This window comes from Salvelinus alpinus, chromosome 8, assembly GCF_045679555.1.
Source record: "Salvelinus alpinus chromosome 8, SLU_Salpinus.1, whole genome shotgun sequence".
Taxonomy (NCBI): domain Eukaryota; kingdom Metazoa; phylum Chordata; class Actinopteri; order Salmoniformes; family Salmonidae; genus Salvelinus; species Salvelinus alpinus.
In genome coordinates, this window is record NC_092093.1 from 76,244,109 (window position 1) to 76,265,777 (window position 21,669).

The following is a 21,669-nucleotide window of genomic DNA, read 5'->3' on the forward strand; positions in this document are numbered from 1 at the left end:
GCAGCAATTACCACTCGGTATTTGAAATGTAAATCTGGGCTAATATGGAGGATTATACACGGTCCTTAGTGACAATGTGACTGCGAGTGTAAACAGAGAGCTTTTCTGCCTTTTAAATCTTTGTTTCTTAGGGAGAGAAAAAAACCTGCATACTGATCACAACATGGGCTACATCAGCAAAATAATAGAAACGACTCACTTTTCTTTTTAAAAACTACTTTGATTTTGGCCTAAAGTCATGTGTAGTGGTGATCTTCTTTAGAAATAGGCCCTGCTTCAAATCCAGATACTTAACGTTGTGAGTGACCAACTTTGAATGGCATAATAGGACATAACATTGACGGAAGATAGTCGAGCAGCTAACTAATTGAATTATACGTTCATATTTCTCATGCAAACGGTCTCTCATGCAAACGGTCTCTCTGTCACTGACACCGACCCAGTCCTTTACATTGGGACGACATGACATAATCATTGCCGCTCTTCCAGGAGTGCTCAGTCAGAGACACCGATAGACGTGCTAAGTAGACCTGACCACCACAGAACCAAAGCCAGGTTCATATTCAAATGGGTGACACTGTAGTATACACTTGACTTGGAGACGCGTACAGCATAAACAGGAGTACAGCCATTGAAAATGTAAGTGATACCGTTCAAGTACAGCAAAAAACTACAAAAGATATATAAAAGATTATATAAACACAGAGACTGACATATGCATATAAAGACTTGATGAATGCTACATTGTCACGCCCAAGTAAAGTGACACCATGGTATTTTTATTGCAAGGTTTAAACGTTTATTTATTGTGCAGGTTTCTAAACATTGCTTCTGATCTGGGCACATCAGTTGAACTAAAATCATAGTTAGAACAGTCCATACAGGGAGAGAGACCGCGGCTTATTCAGACTCCAGTCCCTTAGGGTTGTTGGTCCTGGGATCACTTCTTAGAATGTAGGCTACAATGAACTAAGAGATTAGTACTCAAAAAGATACAGATTAACCACATTGGGCAAACTGAGAACAGGAACAAACAACATAAAAACAGCAATAAAACCCCAGGAAATAAACTATAAAACAAAACATAAAAACAGAGTTCACACAACTACAGCAGTTTCTTTCATTAGCACAGGAAATCATTGACAACTGAGAGTTGCATTGGTAAATCCTAACATTGTCGTAGAAGAGATAGAAAGAGAAAAGGTAGAAGAAGTAAAAACTCTATGCAGAGGTAGAGTCTAGTGCACACGACTATCACCCCAGTCACTAGCCTAGGTTATACCACAGGCTCGGGCTGTAGAGCATGAGTTCATTTTCATTTCTAGAAGTCAACATCAGACTGTATGCACACACACATACATACAATAAATAAGATATACAATCTTAAAAATACCTCTACTGTCTCCTCACGACAACACCTGTTTCTTCTCGCCCGAAGACATTTGAACTTCAGTCGCTCACAGTCACAGCTCCATAGAACGCAACAGTTCCGTTTCAGAGTCCCCACATCATTCCAACAGTTCCGTTTCAGAGTCCCCACATCATTCCAACAGTTCCGTTTCAGAGTCCCCACATCATTCCAACAGTTCCGTTTCAGAGTCCCCACATCATTCCAACAGTTCCGTTTCAGAGTCCCCACATCATTCCAACAGTTCCGTTTCAGAGTCCCCACATCATTCCAACAGTTCCGTTTCAGAGTCCCCACATCATTCCAACAGTTCCGTTTCAGAGTCCCCACATCATTCCAACAGTTCCGTTTCCAAGGCCATACCATTCCAACAGTTCCACTTCAGAGTCCTTATACCATTCCGACCACGTGCAAAGGGGATCTATTATATCACAACAATACATATTCAAAGGCTAATCCTTCATTGTCTGATACTTTGGTTCAACTCCATCCCTTTTTTACATATGAAAGTGAAACATCTGGCAGATAGTTGGTCCTGACGAATGTTTTGAATGAATGCTGATTGGTATTCACGGAATGCTATCAAATAAAAGTATGACAACAACAACTGTAGAGACCCTTGATAAGGAATTGCTTTTATCTTTTCAATAGTTAAGATTGCTTAAGAGTGGGGAAACACCGTGAACTCAACAACTTTAAAATAAAACAGCATCAAGAACGAGAGGAATGTTTCACCTGGTTTTGCAACAGGGATATCATAAAACCATGTAACACTGAAAACATAATTCATATGGTAACAGAAAATGTATGTATGATAAGATGAGAGAGTCTAACCGAACGGTCTCAATTCAATGTTTGAAAAACCCATGAACCCATCATTCACTGTAGCTCTGCAAACTTGATATGAAAAACTAGATCCTGACAAAAGATTCAGATTCCTTCCAATGGTTTTACCATCTACATTCTAGATGAAATAATACCAGCTTCCATATAACCCATAGTTCTAAACTCTCCTCATATCTGGTATAATAAGACATCGCAATTTTTTAAAATGTAAATACTGATCAGATATTTATAAATACTTCACCCCAATTCTCCATGTTTGAAAGTTAATGTGCTCTTTGTCTGTACACTGATATCATATCTTACTGTACAAAATCAATGAATTTGCTAAATAATTATATTTGATTTATTCCTAATGGTTTTGTGAACAGTGTTTGTTAATCAATAAACGTCCTTTTGTTCTAATATACTGTAGGACATTTTTAGAAATACATTTCCAATATATTGAAGAATCATCATGCAAATTGGTTTTCTGAAATGATGTTTCTGCTGTTTCTTTAGGAGATGGAAGATCAGTAATTTAAAAAAGCATTCAAGAACAAAACTACACTAGCATGTTACAGGCACCACAGGTCAGAACAACGGCAGTGAATACACTATATGGACGCTCAAACCCACCCTTTTGTCTTACTTATACTATAGTTATTTCCTGTTCTTGGAAGATGTTTTTCTCCCTTCTATTCGAGTGCTTGTCATTCAAACTCATCCCTGTACGTCATTCGAGACCTAGCATGAAACAAAGCGGTACATGAATATTGCTTGGCGTGAGCGCAATGTTCACTGGAATGTTTAACTGTGGCAGTATCCCAAATGGCACCCTATGGGCCCTGGTCAAAAGTAGTGCACTATATAGTGAAAAGGGTGCCATTTGGGTACGCAGCATGTATCATTTTGGCCATGAGGAAGAGAGAGATAGAACTAATGTGTGAAATAGTTTTAGATAATCATCACTCGGTGGCAAATTGGTATAGCTAGATAGAACGGAACGCAATTAAAGATAAAGATCACTTTGTTCACCTTCAACTGAACTTCATTTATCAGTCTTATCGCCCTAATTAAGTTATTCTTCAAATGTCTGTCTTCCTCTTTCTCTACTGTATATCTCTCACTTCACATTCCCTATCTTGGTGTCTTTATGTAAATGTAAATACAAAACAGTTGCCATTTTAAACTCAAACACAGGTGCAGTTTGTTGAACGTTACAGAGAAAGAAACCCTTGAGGTTTTGGCAGTTTGATTTCATTGCAACCAAACACAGTAAGAATAACACTTGATGAGCTCTTGTTACTGCCTCCAAGGAAAGTAGAGACATTTCTATATTTCAGGAATGTGTACCAATTAGGTTTGCCTGTTACCTGGGAAAAAACATTTGTGCTTTAGAGAGGAATTTGCTGAAATCCTTGAAAATCATAGGAATGTACAGTATACCCGAGCGGTTTCTCCTCTATACAAGACAGTCAACCTTTAAAATGGCTATTGGAATGCTGTTGTTTGAGTTTATGGGTTATTATTCTAGGATTTTTCAAATCTTTCCACTGTCTCTTGATCTTTCCAATGTTCTTTTAATCTTTTCCCATCTGGCCACTGCTCTTCTGCCATTGGTCACCAAGTCACCTGTAGGACTCAAGTTCAACTTCAGACAACCAGAGGGACATCTTGTATGTACAGTACACAAGTGGACCATCAGAGCAACAATAACACTTATTATCCACAAAAGTGCCAGCAGGTCGTTTCTGTGTGAAACAAACCACACAGACACAACTGGACAACTGAGTTCTGCCCTAACCCTCGACCTCCCAGGCCAGGCAGCCATGTCATGTCTCCGTCATGGTGGATGCGCTGTCCTCCTCCTGGTGGTGAAGGACGCTGTTAGGATATGATGGCCGGATTCCACCTCACCACCGTCAGATTGTCTGCACTCACAGAAGTCTTCTTGGACGCTTTCCTCGAGTCTTTATACTTGTCATCACACAACCTGGAGATGGCCTGAGACATGGAAAAATGCACAATAAGACATAGAATAATATAAAACAGAATTAACGTTATGTTCATGTACACAGAGCTACATAAACTACACTGGAAGCCTAATAACAAAAATGTAGGGATATTCATCATTTTGCTCTGAAACAGAGCAAGATCACTTATTACTTTCTTTGGTGGCATTTCTTTAACAAGTCAGATCAATATTGAATACGATCCGAAACTCTGCCTGTTTCCCTCTATTACAGCTCCACTGACAGAGAACAAAGAACGACACGACGCCTCAACCAGCATCAATACCACAAGGGCTCATTTCAGACCTTAATTGCCCAGCGGAGAGGCAGGGGGACGAGGGGAAGAGGGGACGGGGAGGAAGGAGGGATGAGGAGGAAGAGCGGATGGGAGAGAAGGGGGTCGCTGGTGCTGCTGGGGAGATAATTACATGGCAACGAATGCCGCCTCACGTCCTCCGTCACAGACACAAAACGAACGCAGAGAACACACCACCACCTCTGTCAAATGCACACTGTGCTCACTGCACACTAATTAGCAGGCTATATCTAGCCATTGTGTTTGTGCATCCTCCAGCCATGTTTTACAGAGTTAATATCTTGATGAAAGGGGAAGGAGAAAAGCTCCCTCTGGAGCACAAATGAATGATAAGCAATTGTGCATGCTGTTTTCAAAGAGGCTACAATTAGTTGGTGATGACAGTAGTAGCAGTGGTAGTAGTGTCGATAAACAAGTAGCATTGTGTAGGTCCTTTGAACGCTGGGTGTCAACAAAAATAAGATCACCATCCTCACAGCTGATGGGATTGTGGAGAAGCAGCGACTGTATGCATCACTGCTACTCACCTCTAGTTTCTGAGCCTTGTCCCTGCTCAGTGGCTCCAGGGGGAAGCTGAGGTTGTTGGCCTCGGCCATGGAGCGCAGGTCAAAGTAGTACTTAGCGTAAACACTAGACGGAACGTTGATGTTGAACTGCAGCAGCTCCAGGAACTGACGCTCCAGCTCATTCCTTCATACGGAGAGAGAGACAGAGAGAGACAGAGAAAGAGAAATGATCACCAGTCAGAGTCTTGAACTGATCTTTAAGAAGAACTAAACAACTGAAAAAGAGACGTCACCAACTATCTTATGTGCTAAGCTTTTAGAATTATACAAAATTACTCCATGGTATCAAGTCAATTAACTGTGGTTGCAGCTTAGCTTTCGCTTCAGTTGACTGTTTCCCCTGACCGTTTCTCTGACATTCTTTAGACAACCTAATTGGTCGGTCTGTGTCTCTGTAGCAAAGCCCCGGTCTTTGATTCACAAGGTTAAAGACGTCTGCTACACCAAGCATCAGGCTTTTCTCACCACCTACATAGATATTCTAATTCATGCAGCAACAGACGAGCTAAATTTAGCCAGCCGTGGAGTGGTGGAGGCTCTGCCTAATAAAACTCCTCTCCTCCACCTACTCCTCAGAGAGAGAGAGAGAGAGAGAGAGAGAGAGAGAGAGAGAGAGACCAAGAGAAAGAATCTCATGCATTGGTTTTGGGTTCAGGGCTATGTTCTATGAGCCCACTGAGGGGGTCATGACAACAAGCAGTCTTAATACTAACTGTGTATTCAGGATGGGTCAGGAGGTTTACTGGTGGCTACACATTCAAGGTGTCAGATAACGTCTCTAAATAATCCACATAGATTCTCCTTGTCTCTTTGTGATTCATTTTGGGGCAGGAGGTCGAAGCCCCAGTGGCCTGTGGCCTTAGTTAACTATTGTCTACCAGGCTATGAGACTTCAGACTGTACCCATGTCGCAGATACCGCCTGTCTGAAAACACCCCAGCCCAAGACACCAGCCCCTGGCCCCAGCCCCAGCCCCAGCCCCAGACTCTGCCCCAGCCCTAATCTCAGCTCAAGACCCAGCTCAAGCTCTAGCCTCTACCCTAACCCCAGCCCCAGCCTCTGCCCTAGCCCCAGTCTCAGGTCCAGCCCCTGTCGCAGCCCTATACCCAAGCCCCAGCCCTGGGCACCAAACTGGGGGAAGCAGACCTGATTCCAAAACCGGACTGTCCCAACACCGACTAAACCACCACTGACCCCATATCAAGGTTATTCTGAGTTCACAACGCAAAATGTCCCCGACTGTTCCCAGCACTGAGTGGGGTTGGCAGTAGAGCATGAGATTGGGGAATGGCATTTGACATTGTTTTTACTGTTCGCATGATTATAAAATACATCTGAAAGTATTCATACCCTTTGACTTACTCCAGAGTGTGTGTGTGTGTGTGTGTGTGTGTGTGTGTGTGTGTGTGTGTGTGTGTGTGTGTGTGTGTGTGTGTGTGTGTGTGTGTGTGTGTGTGTTTGTGTGTGTGTGTAAAGATATATATACAAACAGTTAAAGTCGGAAGTTTACATACACTTAGGTTGGAGTCATTAAAACAAATCTTTCTCCACAAATTTCTTGTTAACAAACTATAGTTTTGGCAAGTCGGTTAGGACATCTACTTAGTAATTTTCCAACAATTGTTTACAGACAGATTATTTCATTTATAATTCACTGTATCACAATTCCAGTGGGACTGAAGTTTACATACACTAAGTTGACTGTGCCTTTAAACAGCTTGGAAAATTCCAGAAAATTATGTTATGGCTTTAGAAGCTTCTGACAGGCTAATTGACACAATTTGAGTCAATTGGAGGTGTACCTGTGGATGTATTTCATGGCCTACCTTCAAAATCAGTGCCTCTTTGCTTGACAATATGGGAAAAGCAAAAGAAATCAGCCCTCAGAAAAAAAATTATAGACCTCCTCAAGTTTGGTTCATCCTTGGGAGCAATTTCCAAACGCCTGAAGGTACCACGTTCATCTGTACAAACAATAGTACGCAAGTATAAACACCATGGGACCACGCAGCCGTCATACCGCTCAGGAAGGAGACGCGTTCTGTCTCCTAGAGATGAACGTACTTTGGTGCGAAAAGTGCAAAACAATCCCAGAACAACAGCAAAGGACCTTGTGAAGATGCTGGAGGAAACAGGTACAAAAGTATCTATATCCACAGTAAAACGAGTCCTATATCGACATAACCTGCAAGGCCGCGCAGCAAGGAAGAAGCCACTGCTCCAAAACCGCCATAAAAAAAGCCAGACTACGGTTTGCTACTGCACATGGGGACAAAGATTGTACTTTTTCAAGAAATGTCCTCTGGTCTGATGAAACAAAAATAGAACTGTTTGGTCATAATGACCATCATTATGTTTGGAGTAAAAAGGGGGTGGCTTGCGAGCCGAAGAACACCATCCCAACCGTGAAGGACAGGGGTGGCAGCATCATGTTGTGGGGGTGCATTGTTGCAAGAGGGACTGGTGCATTTCACAAAATAGATGGCATCATGGGGCAGAACTGAAAAAGCGTGTGCGAGCAAGGAGGCCTACAAACCTGACTCAGTTACACCAGCTCTGTCAGGAGGAATGGGCCAAAATTCACCCAACTTATTGTGGGAAGCTTGTGGAAGGCTACCCAAAACGTTTGACCCAAGTTAAACAATTTAAAGGCAATGCTACCAAATACTAACTGAGTGTATGTAAACGTTTGACCCACTGGGAATGTGATGAAAGAAATAAAAGCTGAAATAAATCATTCTCTCTACTATTATTCTGACATTTCAAATTCTTAATATAAAGTGGGGATCCTAACTGACCTAAGACAGGGAATTTTTACTAGGATTAAATGTCAGGAATTGTGAAAAACTGAGTTTAAATGTATTTGGCTAAGGTGTATGTAAACTTCTGACTTCAACTGTGTATATATATATATATATGTGTGTGTGTCAATAAAAAAGCAAGTGCCATTTAAGATGAATTTATTGAAACTGTAATATCAACTGGTTATATTATATCGTGGAACACAATCTTCAAAAAGGCAGGAACATCAGCAGTGGCACTTGGTTGTAGAAGCCTATGGCTGTGCAATGGCATAGCCTTGTTTTGTTCATTTAGCAGACAAGACGCTCTTATTTACCGAGCCCTTATCACAGTCAATACACCTAATTTATAGTAAAATGATGTGAGTTGGTGAGTTGAAAGACAAAAAAATAAAAATAATTTTTTTTTAAACATCGGTGTTATTTTTGATATACAGACATGTGATTTATGCTGAAAAAATAAATACTACCTTTCAAAAGTTTGGGGTCACTTAGAAATGTCCTTGTTTTTGAAGAAAAGCACTTTTTCTGTCCATTAAAATAACATCAACATGATCAGAAATACAGTGTAGACATTGTTAATGTTGTAAATGACTATTGTAGCTGGAAACGGCAGATTTCTTAAGGTATATCTACATAGGCGTAAAGAGGCTCATTATCAGCAACCATCACTCCTGTGTTCCAATGGCACGATGTGTTAGCTAATCCAAGTTTATCATTTTAAAAGGCTAATTGATCATTAGAAAATCATTTTGTAATTTTGTAAATGGATGAACAGTTTCACATTGAACACTGTACGGTGAGGAATTACGGCTACAACATCTGTTTGGTGAATAGGCATCGACTTAATGATACTGATGAAAATACGCTCTGTCTTTACCAAACTAATGTTTTTGCGTATTTTCAGTGTAGAACCGGTCTATGTTTAGGAGGGTTATAGCCTTGGCTAAACAACTCTAAATGGCTCTAGCAGTTCACAAAGTAGCTGAAGTAGAAAATAGACGGACGCAATTATTCCAAAACTGCAGCTCGTTGTTGGAATGCACATTCTCCTACTTCAATCAACCAGTTCATTTTATATTTGTGATTAAACTGTCGTCATTTGGCAAGGAATTTAGCTTGTGTATCCCATCAGTTAGATGTGTTGTTGTACACATTTATTTCTGTAGGTCTAACGGGAGCTTGTGTATCCCATCAGTTAGATGTGTTGTTGTACACATTTATTTCTGTAGGTCTAACGGGAGCTTGTGTGTCCCATCAGTTAGATGTGTTGTTGTACACATTTATTTCTGTAGGCCTAACGGGAGCTTGTGTGTCCCATCAGTTAGATGTGTTGTTGTACACATTTATTTCTGTAGGCCTAACGGGAGCTTGTGTATCCCATCAGTTAGATGTGTTGTTGTACACGTTTATTTCTGTAGGCCTAACGGGAGCTTGTGTGTCCCATCAGTTAGATGTGTTGTTGTACACGTTTATTTCTGTAGGTCTAACGGGAGCTTGTGTGTCCCATCAGTTAGATGTGTTGTTGTACACATTTATTTCTGTAGGCCTAACGGGAGCTTGTGTGTCCCATCAGTTAGATGTGTTGTTGTACACGTTTATTTCTGTAGGCCTAACGGGAGCTTGTGTATCCCATCAGTTAGATGTGTTGTTGTACACGTTTATTTCTGTAGGTCTAACGGGAGCTTGTGTGTCCCATCAGTTAGATGTGTTGTTGTACACATTTATTTCTGTAGGCCTAACGGGAGCTTGTGTGTCCCATCAGTTAGATGTGTTGTTGTACACATTTATTTCTGTAGGTCTAACGGGAGCTTGTGTGTCCCATCAGTTAGATGTGTTGTTGTACACATTTATTTCTGTAGGTCTAACGGGAGCTTGTGTGTCCCATCAGTTAGATGTGTTGTTGTACACATTTATTTCTGTAGGCCTAACGGGAGCTTGTGTATCCCATCAGTTAGATGTGTTGTTGTACACGTTTATTTCTGTAGGTCTAACGGGAGCTTGTGTATCCCATCAGTTAGATGTGTTGTTGTACACATTTATTTCTGTAGGTCTAACGGGAGCTTGTGTGTCCCATCAGTTAGATGTGTTGTTGTACACGTTTATTTCTGTAGGTCTAACGGGAGCTTGTGTGTCCCATCAGTTAGATGTGTTGTTGTACACATTTATTTCTGTAGGCCTAACGGGAGCTTGTGTGTCCCATCAGTTAGATGTGTTGTTGTACACATTTATTTCTGTAGGTCTAACGGGAGCTTGTGTGTCCCATCAGTTAGATGTGTTGTTGTACACGTTTATTTCTGTAGGTCTAACGGGAGCTTGTGTGTCCCATCAGTTAGATGTGTTGTTGTACACATTTATTTCTGTAGGTCTAACGGGAGCTTGTGTGTCCCATCAGTTAGATGTGTTGTTGTACACATTTATTTCTGTAGGTCTAACGGGAGCTTGTGTGTCCCATCAGTTAGATGTGTTGTTGTACACATTTATTTCTGTAGGTCTAACGGGAGCTTGTGTGTCCCATCAGTTAGATGTGTTGTTGTACACGTTTATTTCTGTAGGTCTAACGGGAGCTTGTGTGTCCCATCAGTTAGATGTGTTGTTGTACACATTTATTTCTGTAGGTCTAACGGGAGCTTGTGTGTCCCATCAGTTAGATGTGTTGTTGTACACATTTATTTCTGTAGGTCTAACGGGAGCTTGTGTGTCCCATCAGTTAGATGTGTTGTTGTACACATTTATTTCTGTAGGTCTAACGGGAGCTTGTGTGTCCCATCAGTTAGATGTGTTGTTGTACACATTTATTTCTGTAGGTCTAACGGGAGCTTGTGTATCCCATCAGTTAGATGTGTTGTTGTACACGTTTATTTCTGTAGGTCTAACGGGAGCTTGTGTGTCCCATCAGTTAGATGTGTTGTTGTACACATTTATTTCTGTAGGTCTAACGGGAGCTTGTGTATCCCATCAGTTAGATGTGTTGTTGTACACGTTTATTTCTGTAGGTCTAACGGGAGCTTGTGTGTCCCATCAGTTAGATGTGTTGTTGTACACATTTATTTCTGTAGGCCTAACGGGAGCTTGTGTGCTCACTCAGGCACACCTGTGTAGGGAGCGGGTGGAACGCAACTTGGTGAATGAGACACGGAGTGGAAAGGGAATTTAGGGAGAAGGACAGTGTGATGCCTGTCTTGGTTTCTTTTTAGTTGTGCAAATGCACATGCACAACTGGAAAACTAGAGTCAAGGCAAATGAACGAGCATTCCACCAAATAGTGTAAAACTATCTCTGGTTAGAGACCGAGCTTTGACGTCCGTTCGAGTACTCGATTACTCATGCCTATCCCTACATGAGATAATGTATACTGTTATTATGCATGCATGTATCCTACAATAGACGGTCTATACCCTGTCTATTTGCATAAGGCTAATTGAAAGTCTGTTGTAAAAAGGAGACAGAGCAGATTTAACCTCTGCTGAAAACTGTCAGATGGACTAGCTGGCTGCTGGTTGATCTGGGTTAGTGGGCTTCATGGACTGGGGTTAAACTGTCCCAGACTCACATGTCCTCCACGGTGATGTCTTTGAGGATCTGGCAGTAGTCTACGTTCCACACAGCCTGGTCGTCCCACACCTTGGACGCCAGCAGGATGGCTCCCAGGACGATACGCTTCCAGTTGACTGGGCAGATGTCTATCTCTGCATAAGTTAACAGGCGCTCCAGGTACACCTGGGAGAGAAAAAGATAGATGGAAGAAATAAAGAAATAGATGTCAAAGACAGTCCTCCTTTTAAAGATGTCTGACGTCAAAGACATTCGTCAACTATCCTCTGGTCTGGTGTGTGAAACTCCAATAGACTCAATTCAATACATAATTGCAGCAAAAATAAGAATCTTGTTGAATTGTGAATAATTCAAATAACAAATTGACATTTCCCAGATGATGTATGAACAACAATATACAGTACAGTTCTTCCTCATCTAAGATAATTACTTCAGATCCAGATAATTACCCTCTTCTCTGTGTGCCTGAATTGATTCTGGAATTAATGTTCCATTCCAAACTCCTCTGGCATTCCGTCTCCACAAAGCCAAAATAACAGACCACTTCAAATCCTGATGTAGTGCAGTTTCTCTGGGCTTTCTCATAAAATATACATGTCAATCAAAAAAACTTTCCATTATCGCAGCCACAGTCTCCATTCAGTACGTCAGTGAAAGAAAATGCACTGAACCTTTAGGCACAATATATTGGGAGTAGTCTAATTTACAGCAATTTATTTTATATTCTCTCCATGTATCATAATTGAGTAATTTCCTTGGGGAAATGTGCTTGGTCTGTCTTAAGACACAGTCCTTGCTATGTGGTAGGTGGGTGGTGAATCTAGAGGCCTGTACTGTATGTGTCTGACTTGCTAATAGAACACACACTTCAGTTATTCCATCCAGCAGTCTCCAAGGACTGTGCTCCGTTTATCTATTGTCCACAGAATTCATTTCTCACCTACAGCTTCAGATTCAGCATAGCCATGGATGGCACGGCTCTCTATCTGTACATCTAGATTCACCTAAGCCTAGATACACAGCTAGTCTTCCACACAAAACAACTTGTTGGAAATGTGTGCGTAGAATTACATACAGCGGAGGTGGCAGGGTATGTGACCCCACATTTTTGGAGAGTTTGCCTTGTGATGCACAGCGGCATCACTGTCATGGCTTCACACAGTGAAGACGGAAACTCTCCAACATGGAAACATTGTGTTGTTAACCACTGGCAGTATGTAAAGTAAAACACCAGTTCACCCACCCACCCGCCCACCCAGCACAACCTCCCCATTTTCTCCAGCTGAAACTGGTCCTGTTCCCTATTCAATTACTGTCGGCATCCATCCCTGTTTTCCCTCTAGGGTGTGGGGCCAATGGGAGAGTCAATGGGACAGTCTGTGGGCCAGGCGTGCGGTGTGTGTGTGTTTGTGGAAACCAGATCATCCCAAGTGACAGAGATGACAGGCCAGTGAAGTCATAACCAGACAATGGAGTGTCAGAACACAGCAGGAGGACCACACATCTCAGGGCCAGAGAGCACAGCTCCATCAGACTCGGGCTGCATACCAAATGGCAACCTATTCCTTATGTAGTTCACTGCTTTCAACAAGGGCCTCTCAGCAGTAAACCAAAAAAACAGCAGGTGTTATTGTGGTGGATGGAGGATGTTTCCAAGCAGAATGGAGAGGTGTTCTGCTCTACAATGGTTTACACTGAGTACACAAAACATTAAGAACACCTCCATGACATACTGTACAGTGCCTTTGGAAAGAATTCAGACCCTTTGACTTTTTCAAAATGTTATTATGTTACAGCCTTATTATAAAATGGATTAAATAAATAAGAATCCTCAGCAATCTACACACAATACCCATAATGACAATGCGAAAACAGGTTATAATTTTTTTGCAAATTTATTACATATAAAAAAAACAGAAATACCTTAGATACATAGGTATTCAGACCCTTTGCTATAAGACTGATTGAAGGGTCTGAATACTTATGTAAATGTGATATTTCAGTTTTTTATTTTTAATAAACTAGCAAAAATACCTAAAAACCTGTTTTTGCTTACATTTACATTTACATTTAAGTCATTTAGCAGACGCTCTTATCCAGAGCGACTTACAAATTGGTGCATTCACCTTATGATGTCCAGTGGAACAACCACTTTACAATAGTGCATCTAACTCTTTTAAGGGGGGGGGGGGCTAGAAGGATTACTTTATCCTATCCTAGGTATTCCTTAAAGAGGTGGGGTTTCAGGTGTCTCCGGAAGGTGGTGATTGACTCCGCTGACCTGGCGTCGTGAGGGAGTTTGTTCCACCATTGGGGTGCCAGAGCAGCGAACAGTTTTGACTGGGCTGAGCGGGAACTGTACTTCCTCAGAGGTAGGGAGGCGAGCAGGCCAGAGGTGGATGAACGCAGTGCCCTTGTTTGGGTGTAGGGCCTGATCAGAGCCTGAAGGTACGGAGGTGCCGTTCCCCTCACAGCTCCGTAGGCAAGCACCATGGTCTTGTAGCGGATGCGAGCTTCAACTGGAAGCCAGTGGAGAGAGCGGAGGAGCGGGGTGACGTGAGAGAACTTGCTTCATCATTATGGGGCATTGTGTGTAGATTGATGAGGAAAAACAATAATGTAATCCATTTTAGGAGAAGGCGTAACGTAACAAAATGTGGAAAAAGTCAAGGGGTCTGAATACTTTCCGTAGTCACGGACACGTTATTAATGGTTTGTGTACTCCGTGTAAACCATTGTAGAGCAGAACACCTCTCCACTCTGCTCGGAAACATCCATCTCAATTTTTACTTGTAGTTTTTCTATTTAAATAGGCAAGTCAGTTAAGAACAAATTCTTATTTACAATGACGGCCTAGGAACAGTTGGTTAGGAACAACTGCCTTGTTCAGGGGCTGAACGACAGATTTTTACCTTGTCAGCTCGGGGATTCGATCTAGCAACCTTTCAGTTACTGGCCCAAAGTTCTAACCACTAGGCTGCCCTTCACCCCAATAACACCTTCTGTTTTTTGGGGGTTTACTGCTGAAAGGCCCTGGTTGAAAGCAGTGAACTTCATAAAGGAATAGGTTGCCATTTGGTAGATTTTGGACAAATCCGTTAAGACACCAAACATGATAAAGGGTTAAACATAGCTTTTTAATCAACTCGTGAATTTATTGAATATAGCTATGATCCCCCGGCCATATACTGTATCTTGACATTAACATTTTATGCAGATTATTATTAATAAGTTATAACAAGTTGTCCAGTGTAGTAAATCCTCAGTGTTTAGAAAGACCCATGTACTTTAACTGAACAGGGACAAGTAGGCCCAAAGTGACAGTGATGTACCTCAACTTGCACCCTATTCCATATATAGCCCTATGGGCCCGGGTCAAAAGTAGTGTACTATATAGGGAATATGGTGCCATTTAGTTAAGATGTTATTAAATGGGAGCAACACTCCCTCCTAGTGTTGTGTGGCAGGGTGTGATGACGATGTCACTCACTAGTGTGACGATAGCACACTCTGCAGTGAGCTGTGCTGCACTGAACAGCGTCCGGACAAAGCGATAGATCTGTTTCTGCTCCGGGTCGTGCTTTTCATAGTCCGCAGGAATCTCTGATTTCTGTAATCAACAGAGGAGCAAAGAGACGGATAATACAGTAATGAAACATGGGAACAGCCCAATTCTGACCCAATTCTGAATTGTTCTAAAGACCATTTAGTGTCAAAATAATAATTGGGCTGCCTGTGTAAATTCAGCCTAATACACACTCATATCCATAATGTATTATATATAACTACAAAAGTCTTACCGTAAGTGGATGAAGCTTTTCATCAAAAATATCTAATACCATTCTCCCATCGATCTCCCTGGAATGACAAAAAAGGCCACGCAGGGCAGTTGCTGAATGACAAGTGATGACAGTAACCAGTCACGAGACCTAAGTATGAAGGCTCGTTCACAAACACACTGTGGCTTTGACTGTTTTGACTGAGGAGAGGAGAGGGATGCTGTTTCGATCCTCTACAAAGTCAGTCAGGCTGTAGACCAATAGGGGAACACAGCCTCAGTGACCTCTCCACTCTGTTTGAAAGGCACATTGATCCATCTTGCCACAGAACACTCAGAAGGTGTCCCACATGGCGCCCTATTCCCTACGTAGTGCACTACTTTTGACAGTAGCCCTATGGGCCTTGGTCAAATATAGTACACTATAAAGGGAAAAGGGTGTCATTTTGGACACACACTCATAGTACCTAAAGTACTAGACATCTAAAGACTGGAATTTTGGACCCATGCCAGGGGCCTATGGGGGTCTGTTCGTGTTATCAAAGGCTGACTTTTATGTGTGACCCTCCCTCACCCATTATTGATGCTGGATGTCCAAATAGAATGTAATAACCTTCAGTGACGGGGGGGGGGAAATGTTCTTTCAACACATAGGAAGGACAACAGTATAACAGGCTCTGCAATAGTACTAGGAGGGGCTGATTCTATTAGCTGAATGTGACAGATCATTCTTTCTTTTCCTTTTTGGGGGGGGGGGTAGCTCAGCTTTAATATTGCCGAAAGATTGTGGCCTCCATCTATGGAATTGTCTGCATCATTTCCAATCCCCCACATATTAGTTTACAGTTGAAGTCGGAAGTTTACATACACCTCAGCCAAATGCATTTAAACTCAGTTTTTTCACAATTCCTGACATTTAATCCTAGTAAAAATGCCCTGTCTTAGGTCAGTTAGGATCACCACTTTATTTTAAGAATGTTAAACCAAAGTACGTTCATCTCTAGAAGACCAGAACGCGTCTCCTTCCTGAGCGGTATGATGGCTGCGTGGTCCCATGGTGTTTATACTTGCGTACTATTGTTTGTACAGATGAACGTGGTACCTTCAGGCGTTTGGAAATTACTCCCAAGGATGAACCAGACTTGTGGAGGTCTACAAAAAAATTTCTGAGGTCTTGGCTGATTTCTTTTGATTTTCCCATGATGTCAAGCAAAGAGGCACTGAGTTTGAAGGTAGGCCTTGAAACACATCCACAGGTACACCTCCAATTAACTCAAATGATGTCAATGAGCCTATCAGAAGCTTCTAAAGCCATGACATCATTTTCTGGAATTTTCCAAGCTGTTTAAAAGGCACAGTCAACTTAGTGTGTGTAAACTTCTGACCCACTGGAATTGTGAATTATAAGTGAAATAATCTGTCTGTCAACAATTGTTGGAAAAATGACTTGTGTCATGCACTAAGTAGATGTCCTAACCAATTTGTCAAAACTATAGTTTGTTTACAAAACATTTGTGGAGTGGTTGAAAAACCACTTTTAATGACTCCAACCTAAGTGTAAACGGCAAACTTTTTTTTCTTCCCAAATATATTTTCCTTCATTATTTCCCCCTAACCCTACCATCCCTCCCCTAATTCGAGTAAACTAATGGACAATAACTCTTCGACTTCTACTTCTTATACATACAATATACAGTACATTTTACAGACATAGTATATTTTACAATAGTCATCTGTGGTTTGTTTTTAGCCCCATCCTAACAGGTCATTCTTACCGGTTCTTTATGTGGTAGTATATCGCCATGGCTACACTGTAAAGACAAATCATTACAATGAAGTTGCAATTTAATCTTTCCCAATGATAACTGCAAACAGAATTCTTACAAACATAACACACATGACAAAGATTAGCATCATAAGTACATTTTGATGGATTGACTGATTGGTGATTAACCTACCACTTGATGGTGTATTTGAGGTTAGGCTGACTGACGGTGCTGTCATCTAGGAAAATGGTTGAACAGGAGCTGTACTTCCGTCTGACTGGAGCAGCGTGGTGCTGCAACACACACACACATCACACTCTGTTACTGTCATGTCCACAGTCCACACACACGCAGGCACGCAGGGACACACACACGCAGGCACGCAGGGACGCAGGCAGGCTAGAACGCATGCATCCACACACAAAACGTACAGGCATGCGCACACTCACAGCAGGTCCTGTAAAAAGCCTTGAAACAACTGCTGTAGCCCAGCTAATACCCCTGCTTTGTGGTTTTATATGAGAGTGACATACTGTACATACAGACGGAATGGGTTTAGCTAAAAACAGTAGCTTCTATTTTAATCCATCAGTCTACTGCACATTGAGATGGTTTATATCGGCCAATCACCAACCCTTTCACTCTACTAATCTCATCGACCTAGTACAGCATGTCATGTACAATCAGCGTGATGCAGATAGACAGACATACAGGTAACTGCCAAAGTAAAGGAAACACTTGAGTAAATGAGGGATACAAAGTATATTCAAAGCAGGTGCTTCCACACAAGTGTGGTTTCTGAGTTGTTTAAGTAATTAACATTCCATCATTCTTGTATAAAAATGCTGGGCAGGCTATTATTTTGGCTACCATGGCTACGCCCCCATAGGATGACAGTTCCCCAATCTACAGGGCACGAGTGGTCACTGAATGGTTTGACGAGCATGAAAACGATGAAAGCCAAATGCCAAGGCGGTCTCAGATTCTGGAGCGGCGCCTGAGACAGCGTTTTCCCCCACCATCAACAAAACACCAAATTATGGAATTTCTCGTGGAACAATGGTGTCACATCCCTTCAATAGAGTTCCAGACACTGTAGAATATAAACTCAAAATAAGAAACGTCCGTTTCTCAGGACCCTGTCTTTCAAAGATAATTTGTAAAAATCCAAATAACTTCACAGCTCTTCATTGTAAAGGGTTTAAACACTGTTTCCCATGCTTGTTCAATGAACCATAAACAATTAATGAACATGCACCTGTGGAACGGTCGTTAAGACACTAACAGCTTACAGACGGTTGGCAATTAAGGTCACAGTTATGAAAACTTAGGACACTAAAGAGGCCTTCCTACTGACTCTGAAAAACAGCAAAAGAAAGATGCCCAGGGTCCCTGCTCATCTGCGTGAACGTGCCTTAGGAATGCTGCAAGGAGGCATGAGGACTGCAGATGTGGCCAGGGCAATACTGTCAGCAATAGGCTGAGAGAGGCTGGACTGAGGGCTTGTAGGCCTGTTGTAAGGCATTTTGGCCTGCACTCTGGAGTGGGATCGAATTGGAGGTGGAGGGTCCGTCATGGTCTGGGGCGGTGTGTCACAGCATCATCGGACTGAGCTTGTTGTCATTGCAGGCAATCTCAATTCTTAGTGTTACAGGGAAGACATCCTCCTCCCTCATGTGGTACCCTTCCTGCAGGCTCATCCTGACATGACCCTCCAGCATGACAATGCCACCAGTCACACTGCTCGTTCTGTGCGTGATTTCCTGCAAGACAGGAATGTCAGTGTTCTGCCATGGCCAGCGAAGAGCCGGGATGTCTCAGTTGTTGAATCTTGTTATGTTCATACAAATATTTACACATGTTAAGTTTGCTGAAAATAAACGCAGTTGACGGTGGGAGGACATTTCTCTTTTTGCTTTTGGAGCGGAAGGTATCCTAGTGGTTAGAGCGTTGGGCCAGTAACTGAAAGGCTGCTGGATTGAATCCCGAGCTGACAAGGTAAAAATCAGTCGTTTTGCCCCTGAACAAGGCTGTTCCCCGGTAGGCCGTCATTGTAAATATGTACTTGTTCTTAACTGACTTGCCGTGTTAAATAAAGGTTACATTTAAAAAAGCTGTTCTGGCTCGTGGTTAAGACACTTTATGTTGGCGTTTCCTTTATTTTGGCATTTACCTGTACATACATACTGTACATACATACACGTTGCTTCTGTACTCAGACGACAAAAGAGACAGGAGTGGATACAACAGGCAGATCTAGACTAAATCTATATCTAAACACACAAATGCCAGGGATACATAATACTTTACCTTGTTCTCCGAAATGTGTGTTAACTTGCAAAATAATAAAGTTGATTAAAATCTTCATAAACAAAATCACAGGAACAATCATGTGCTCAAAGAAATAATGCAGTCTTACAAATGACAGAGGAACACTGCTAACCAAATATTCTGTATTCAGTAGGGCGTACATCAATGACCTGATTAAATCAATGAAAAGGCATAGCATATTACCATGCAAACGCCAGAAGACACCATTTCATCAGCATCATCATCCTCTATGCAAATACAGCATTATATTCAATATGGCGTCCAATCTGAGATTGATACTCACATGATTGATGTAGACGCTCTTCCGTTTTTCTCGCACTGCAAATTGAGAGAGAGCGAGATGAAATCAGTGACAGCATGGTAACAGTCAATGATTAGGCACACAAGATAGAGCAGAGTTCATCCCCTGGAGTTGAAACACACGCTGGTCAGGGGTCAAGGCAGTTTGCAGTACACAGCCATTACTGACAGGGGGCAGTCAATCCCAAGGCTGTCCTGCACCATACAGAGCTGGGAGTGCAGTATGGTCAAAGGCACATTAAGGAAGAGTGACTATATGGATTGGCCATTTTTCAATATCAGCTTTGTGGGAACTTAATAAAAACATATCGCTCAAAGTACTGTTCAAGCAAAGAATCGCTACAACTCAACATTTCCTTCAAATTACACTTCTGCTAATTGCTGACATAGCCATTCATCTGTGGGGTAATACAAATGCTTTTCATTCCTCAAAGGCCTTAAATTAACGTCATGTTTAGCACTCTGAACTGTGTGAAAGCAGAAAGCAAAGCAATTGAGTTAATTGCTTAATTAATCCTTTCATGTGTTTGCCCCTAAAACAATCTCTGGGGATTACATCAAATCTAAATGCTTCATTCACGCAAATATTGTCATGTCTATAACTATAGCTCCACTTCGCTATCTGCCTTTATTTCAATCATGTCATTGTATTCATGTGGTGAATAGAGGGCATTCATACTGTTTATCAGTAATCTGATGATTCCTCATTGGGGCTTGCTGCGATTGATGGGTTCACTCCAAGTACTCTGATTGGGTAACGGAGATCCAGTGTGTGTGTGTGTGCGCGTTTGTGTGTGTGAGTGAAGTAGCGACATAGAAGGAGCGCTGCGTGGCCAAGCAGCAGGGCAGAACGAGATACACAACACTGACATAGTGAAGCTCTGGCACCCTGCTACACAATCAGCACACACACACACACACACACACACACCTAAACCCTGTGAGGAATCATGGCTGTGCACATTCTAAAATAAAGCGTGGAAGCGAGCGTTTACATCATAAGGCTTCACACATTTTTACATGTTCAAATATTGATCTAGCTGGGAGAAAGAACTCTGAGTGTGCTTCTTAAAGGCACAGAGGGCTGGGTGTGTGCATGTGTGCGAGAGTGTCTCATGATCATCAGTACATACCAGTTTTAGCAGAAGTGGCTAGGTTTGTACAGATAACACGCATCATGCAGGAGGTAAAGATTACATCTGAGCACAGCTTACAATAATCCACAAAACATGAATACATATACTGTATATACACACACACAGAAATCTGCTGCAAAGACATATTGCGGTGTTCCGTCAGAAGCACACAGCTTGAGACTACAGAGCAGGGCTATACTCCAAAACACAAGCCAAATACACACCCATCACACCAGCCTATACCAAACCTACTTACCTTTCTTATTGAGGACAGGAACTGAAAAAGACAAAGTTGAAGCTGTCTCTAAATATATCTATTTACCTAGCAATGTAAAAGGGACAGGTAACAAATACAGCTGGATTCCTGTCTTTTATCTTTCTCATATTGCATCAATGAGCCTGCATCCCAAACGGCACCACATTCCCTACATAGTGTACAGTTAAAGGACTAGGAACCCATTTGGGACACACCCATCGCTAACTAGGACAGCATACTGTTACATAATAAAGAAAGCACCTCACAAACGGATAATTATCTACAGCGCTTAAAGCAATACTTTACTACAACATCAACCCGCGGTCGGCTACACATGAGCTGTATGCTAAATCATCCATGATGCAAGGCATGAGATTAGAAATTAGAAATTCATGTGATTAAACCACTAGTATAGTTTGAACACGATCTGCATCTGTGACTTCAATTCATTCCTGCAGACGTTGTCTTCTCACACTGTAAAAATTGACTCGCTTAGAAAATAAGGATTTTTATGAAAAGGCTTCATAGTGCCACAGATAATATCCATGACTCAGCGTAGTGGAGAAGTTAGTGTTCAGAGAGAGAGAGGGAGGAAGAGAGTGAGGGAGGAAGAGGACGA

At 41.9% G+C, this 21,669-nt stretch overlaps 1 protein-coding gene across 4 annotated transcripts in view; it reads right to left on the reverse strand.

The window, feature by feature from the left end:
• Positions 1 to 758: 758 nt before the first annotated feature.
• Positions 759 to 21,669, reverse strand: part of ccny (cyclin Y) — a 67,697-nt gene continuing 46,786 nt past the window's right edge. The window contains exons 3-12 of one of the 4 annotated variants that reach the window (XM_071415124.1): positions 21,051 to 21,071; positions 19,642 to 19,676; positions 19,338 to 19,361; positions 17,220 to 17,320; positions 17,037 to 17,072; positions 15,284 to 15,341; positions 14,974 to 15,093; positions 11,482 to 11,648; positions 5,089 to 5,251; positions 759 to 4,237 (exon numbers count right to left, since the gene is read on the reverse strand). In XM_071415124.1, coding sequence (XP_071271225.1) covers positions 4,121 to 4,237; positions 5,089 to 5,251; positions 11,482 to 11,648; positions 14,974 to 15,093; positions 15,284 to 15,341; positions 17,037 to 17,072; positions 17,220 to 17,320; positions 19,338 to 19,361; positions 19,642 to 19,676; positions 21,051 to 21,071 — 842 coding nt within the window. In that variant the 3' untranslated portion in view covers positions 759 to 4,120. The remainder of the gene's footprint in view (positions 4,238 to 5,088; positions 5,252 to 11,481; positions 11,649 to 14,973; positions 15,094 to 15,283; positions 15,342 to 17,036; positions 17,073 to 17,219; positions 17,321 to 19,337; positions 19,362 to 19,641; positions 19,677 to 21,050; positions 21,072 to 21,669) is intronic. The other 3 variants (XM_071415126.1, XM_071415125.1, XM_071415127.1) reach the window with 3 other exon arrangements.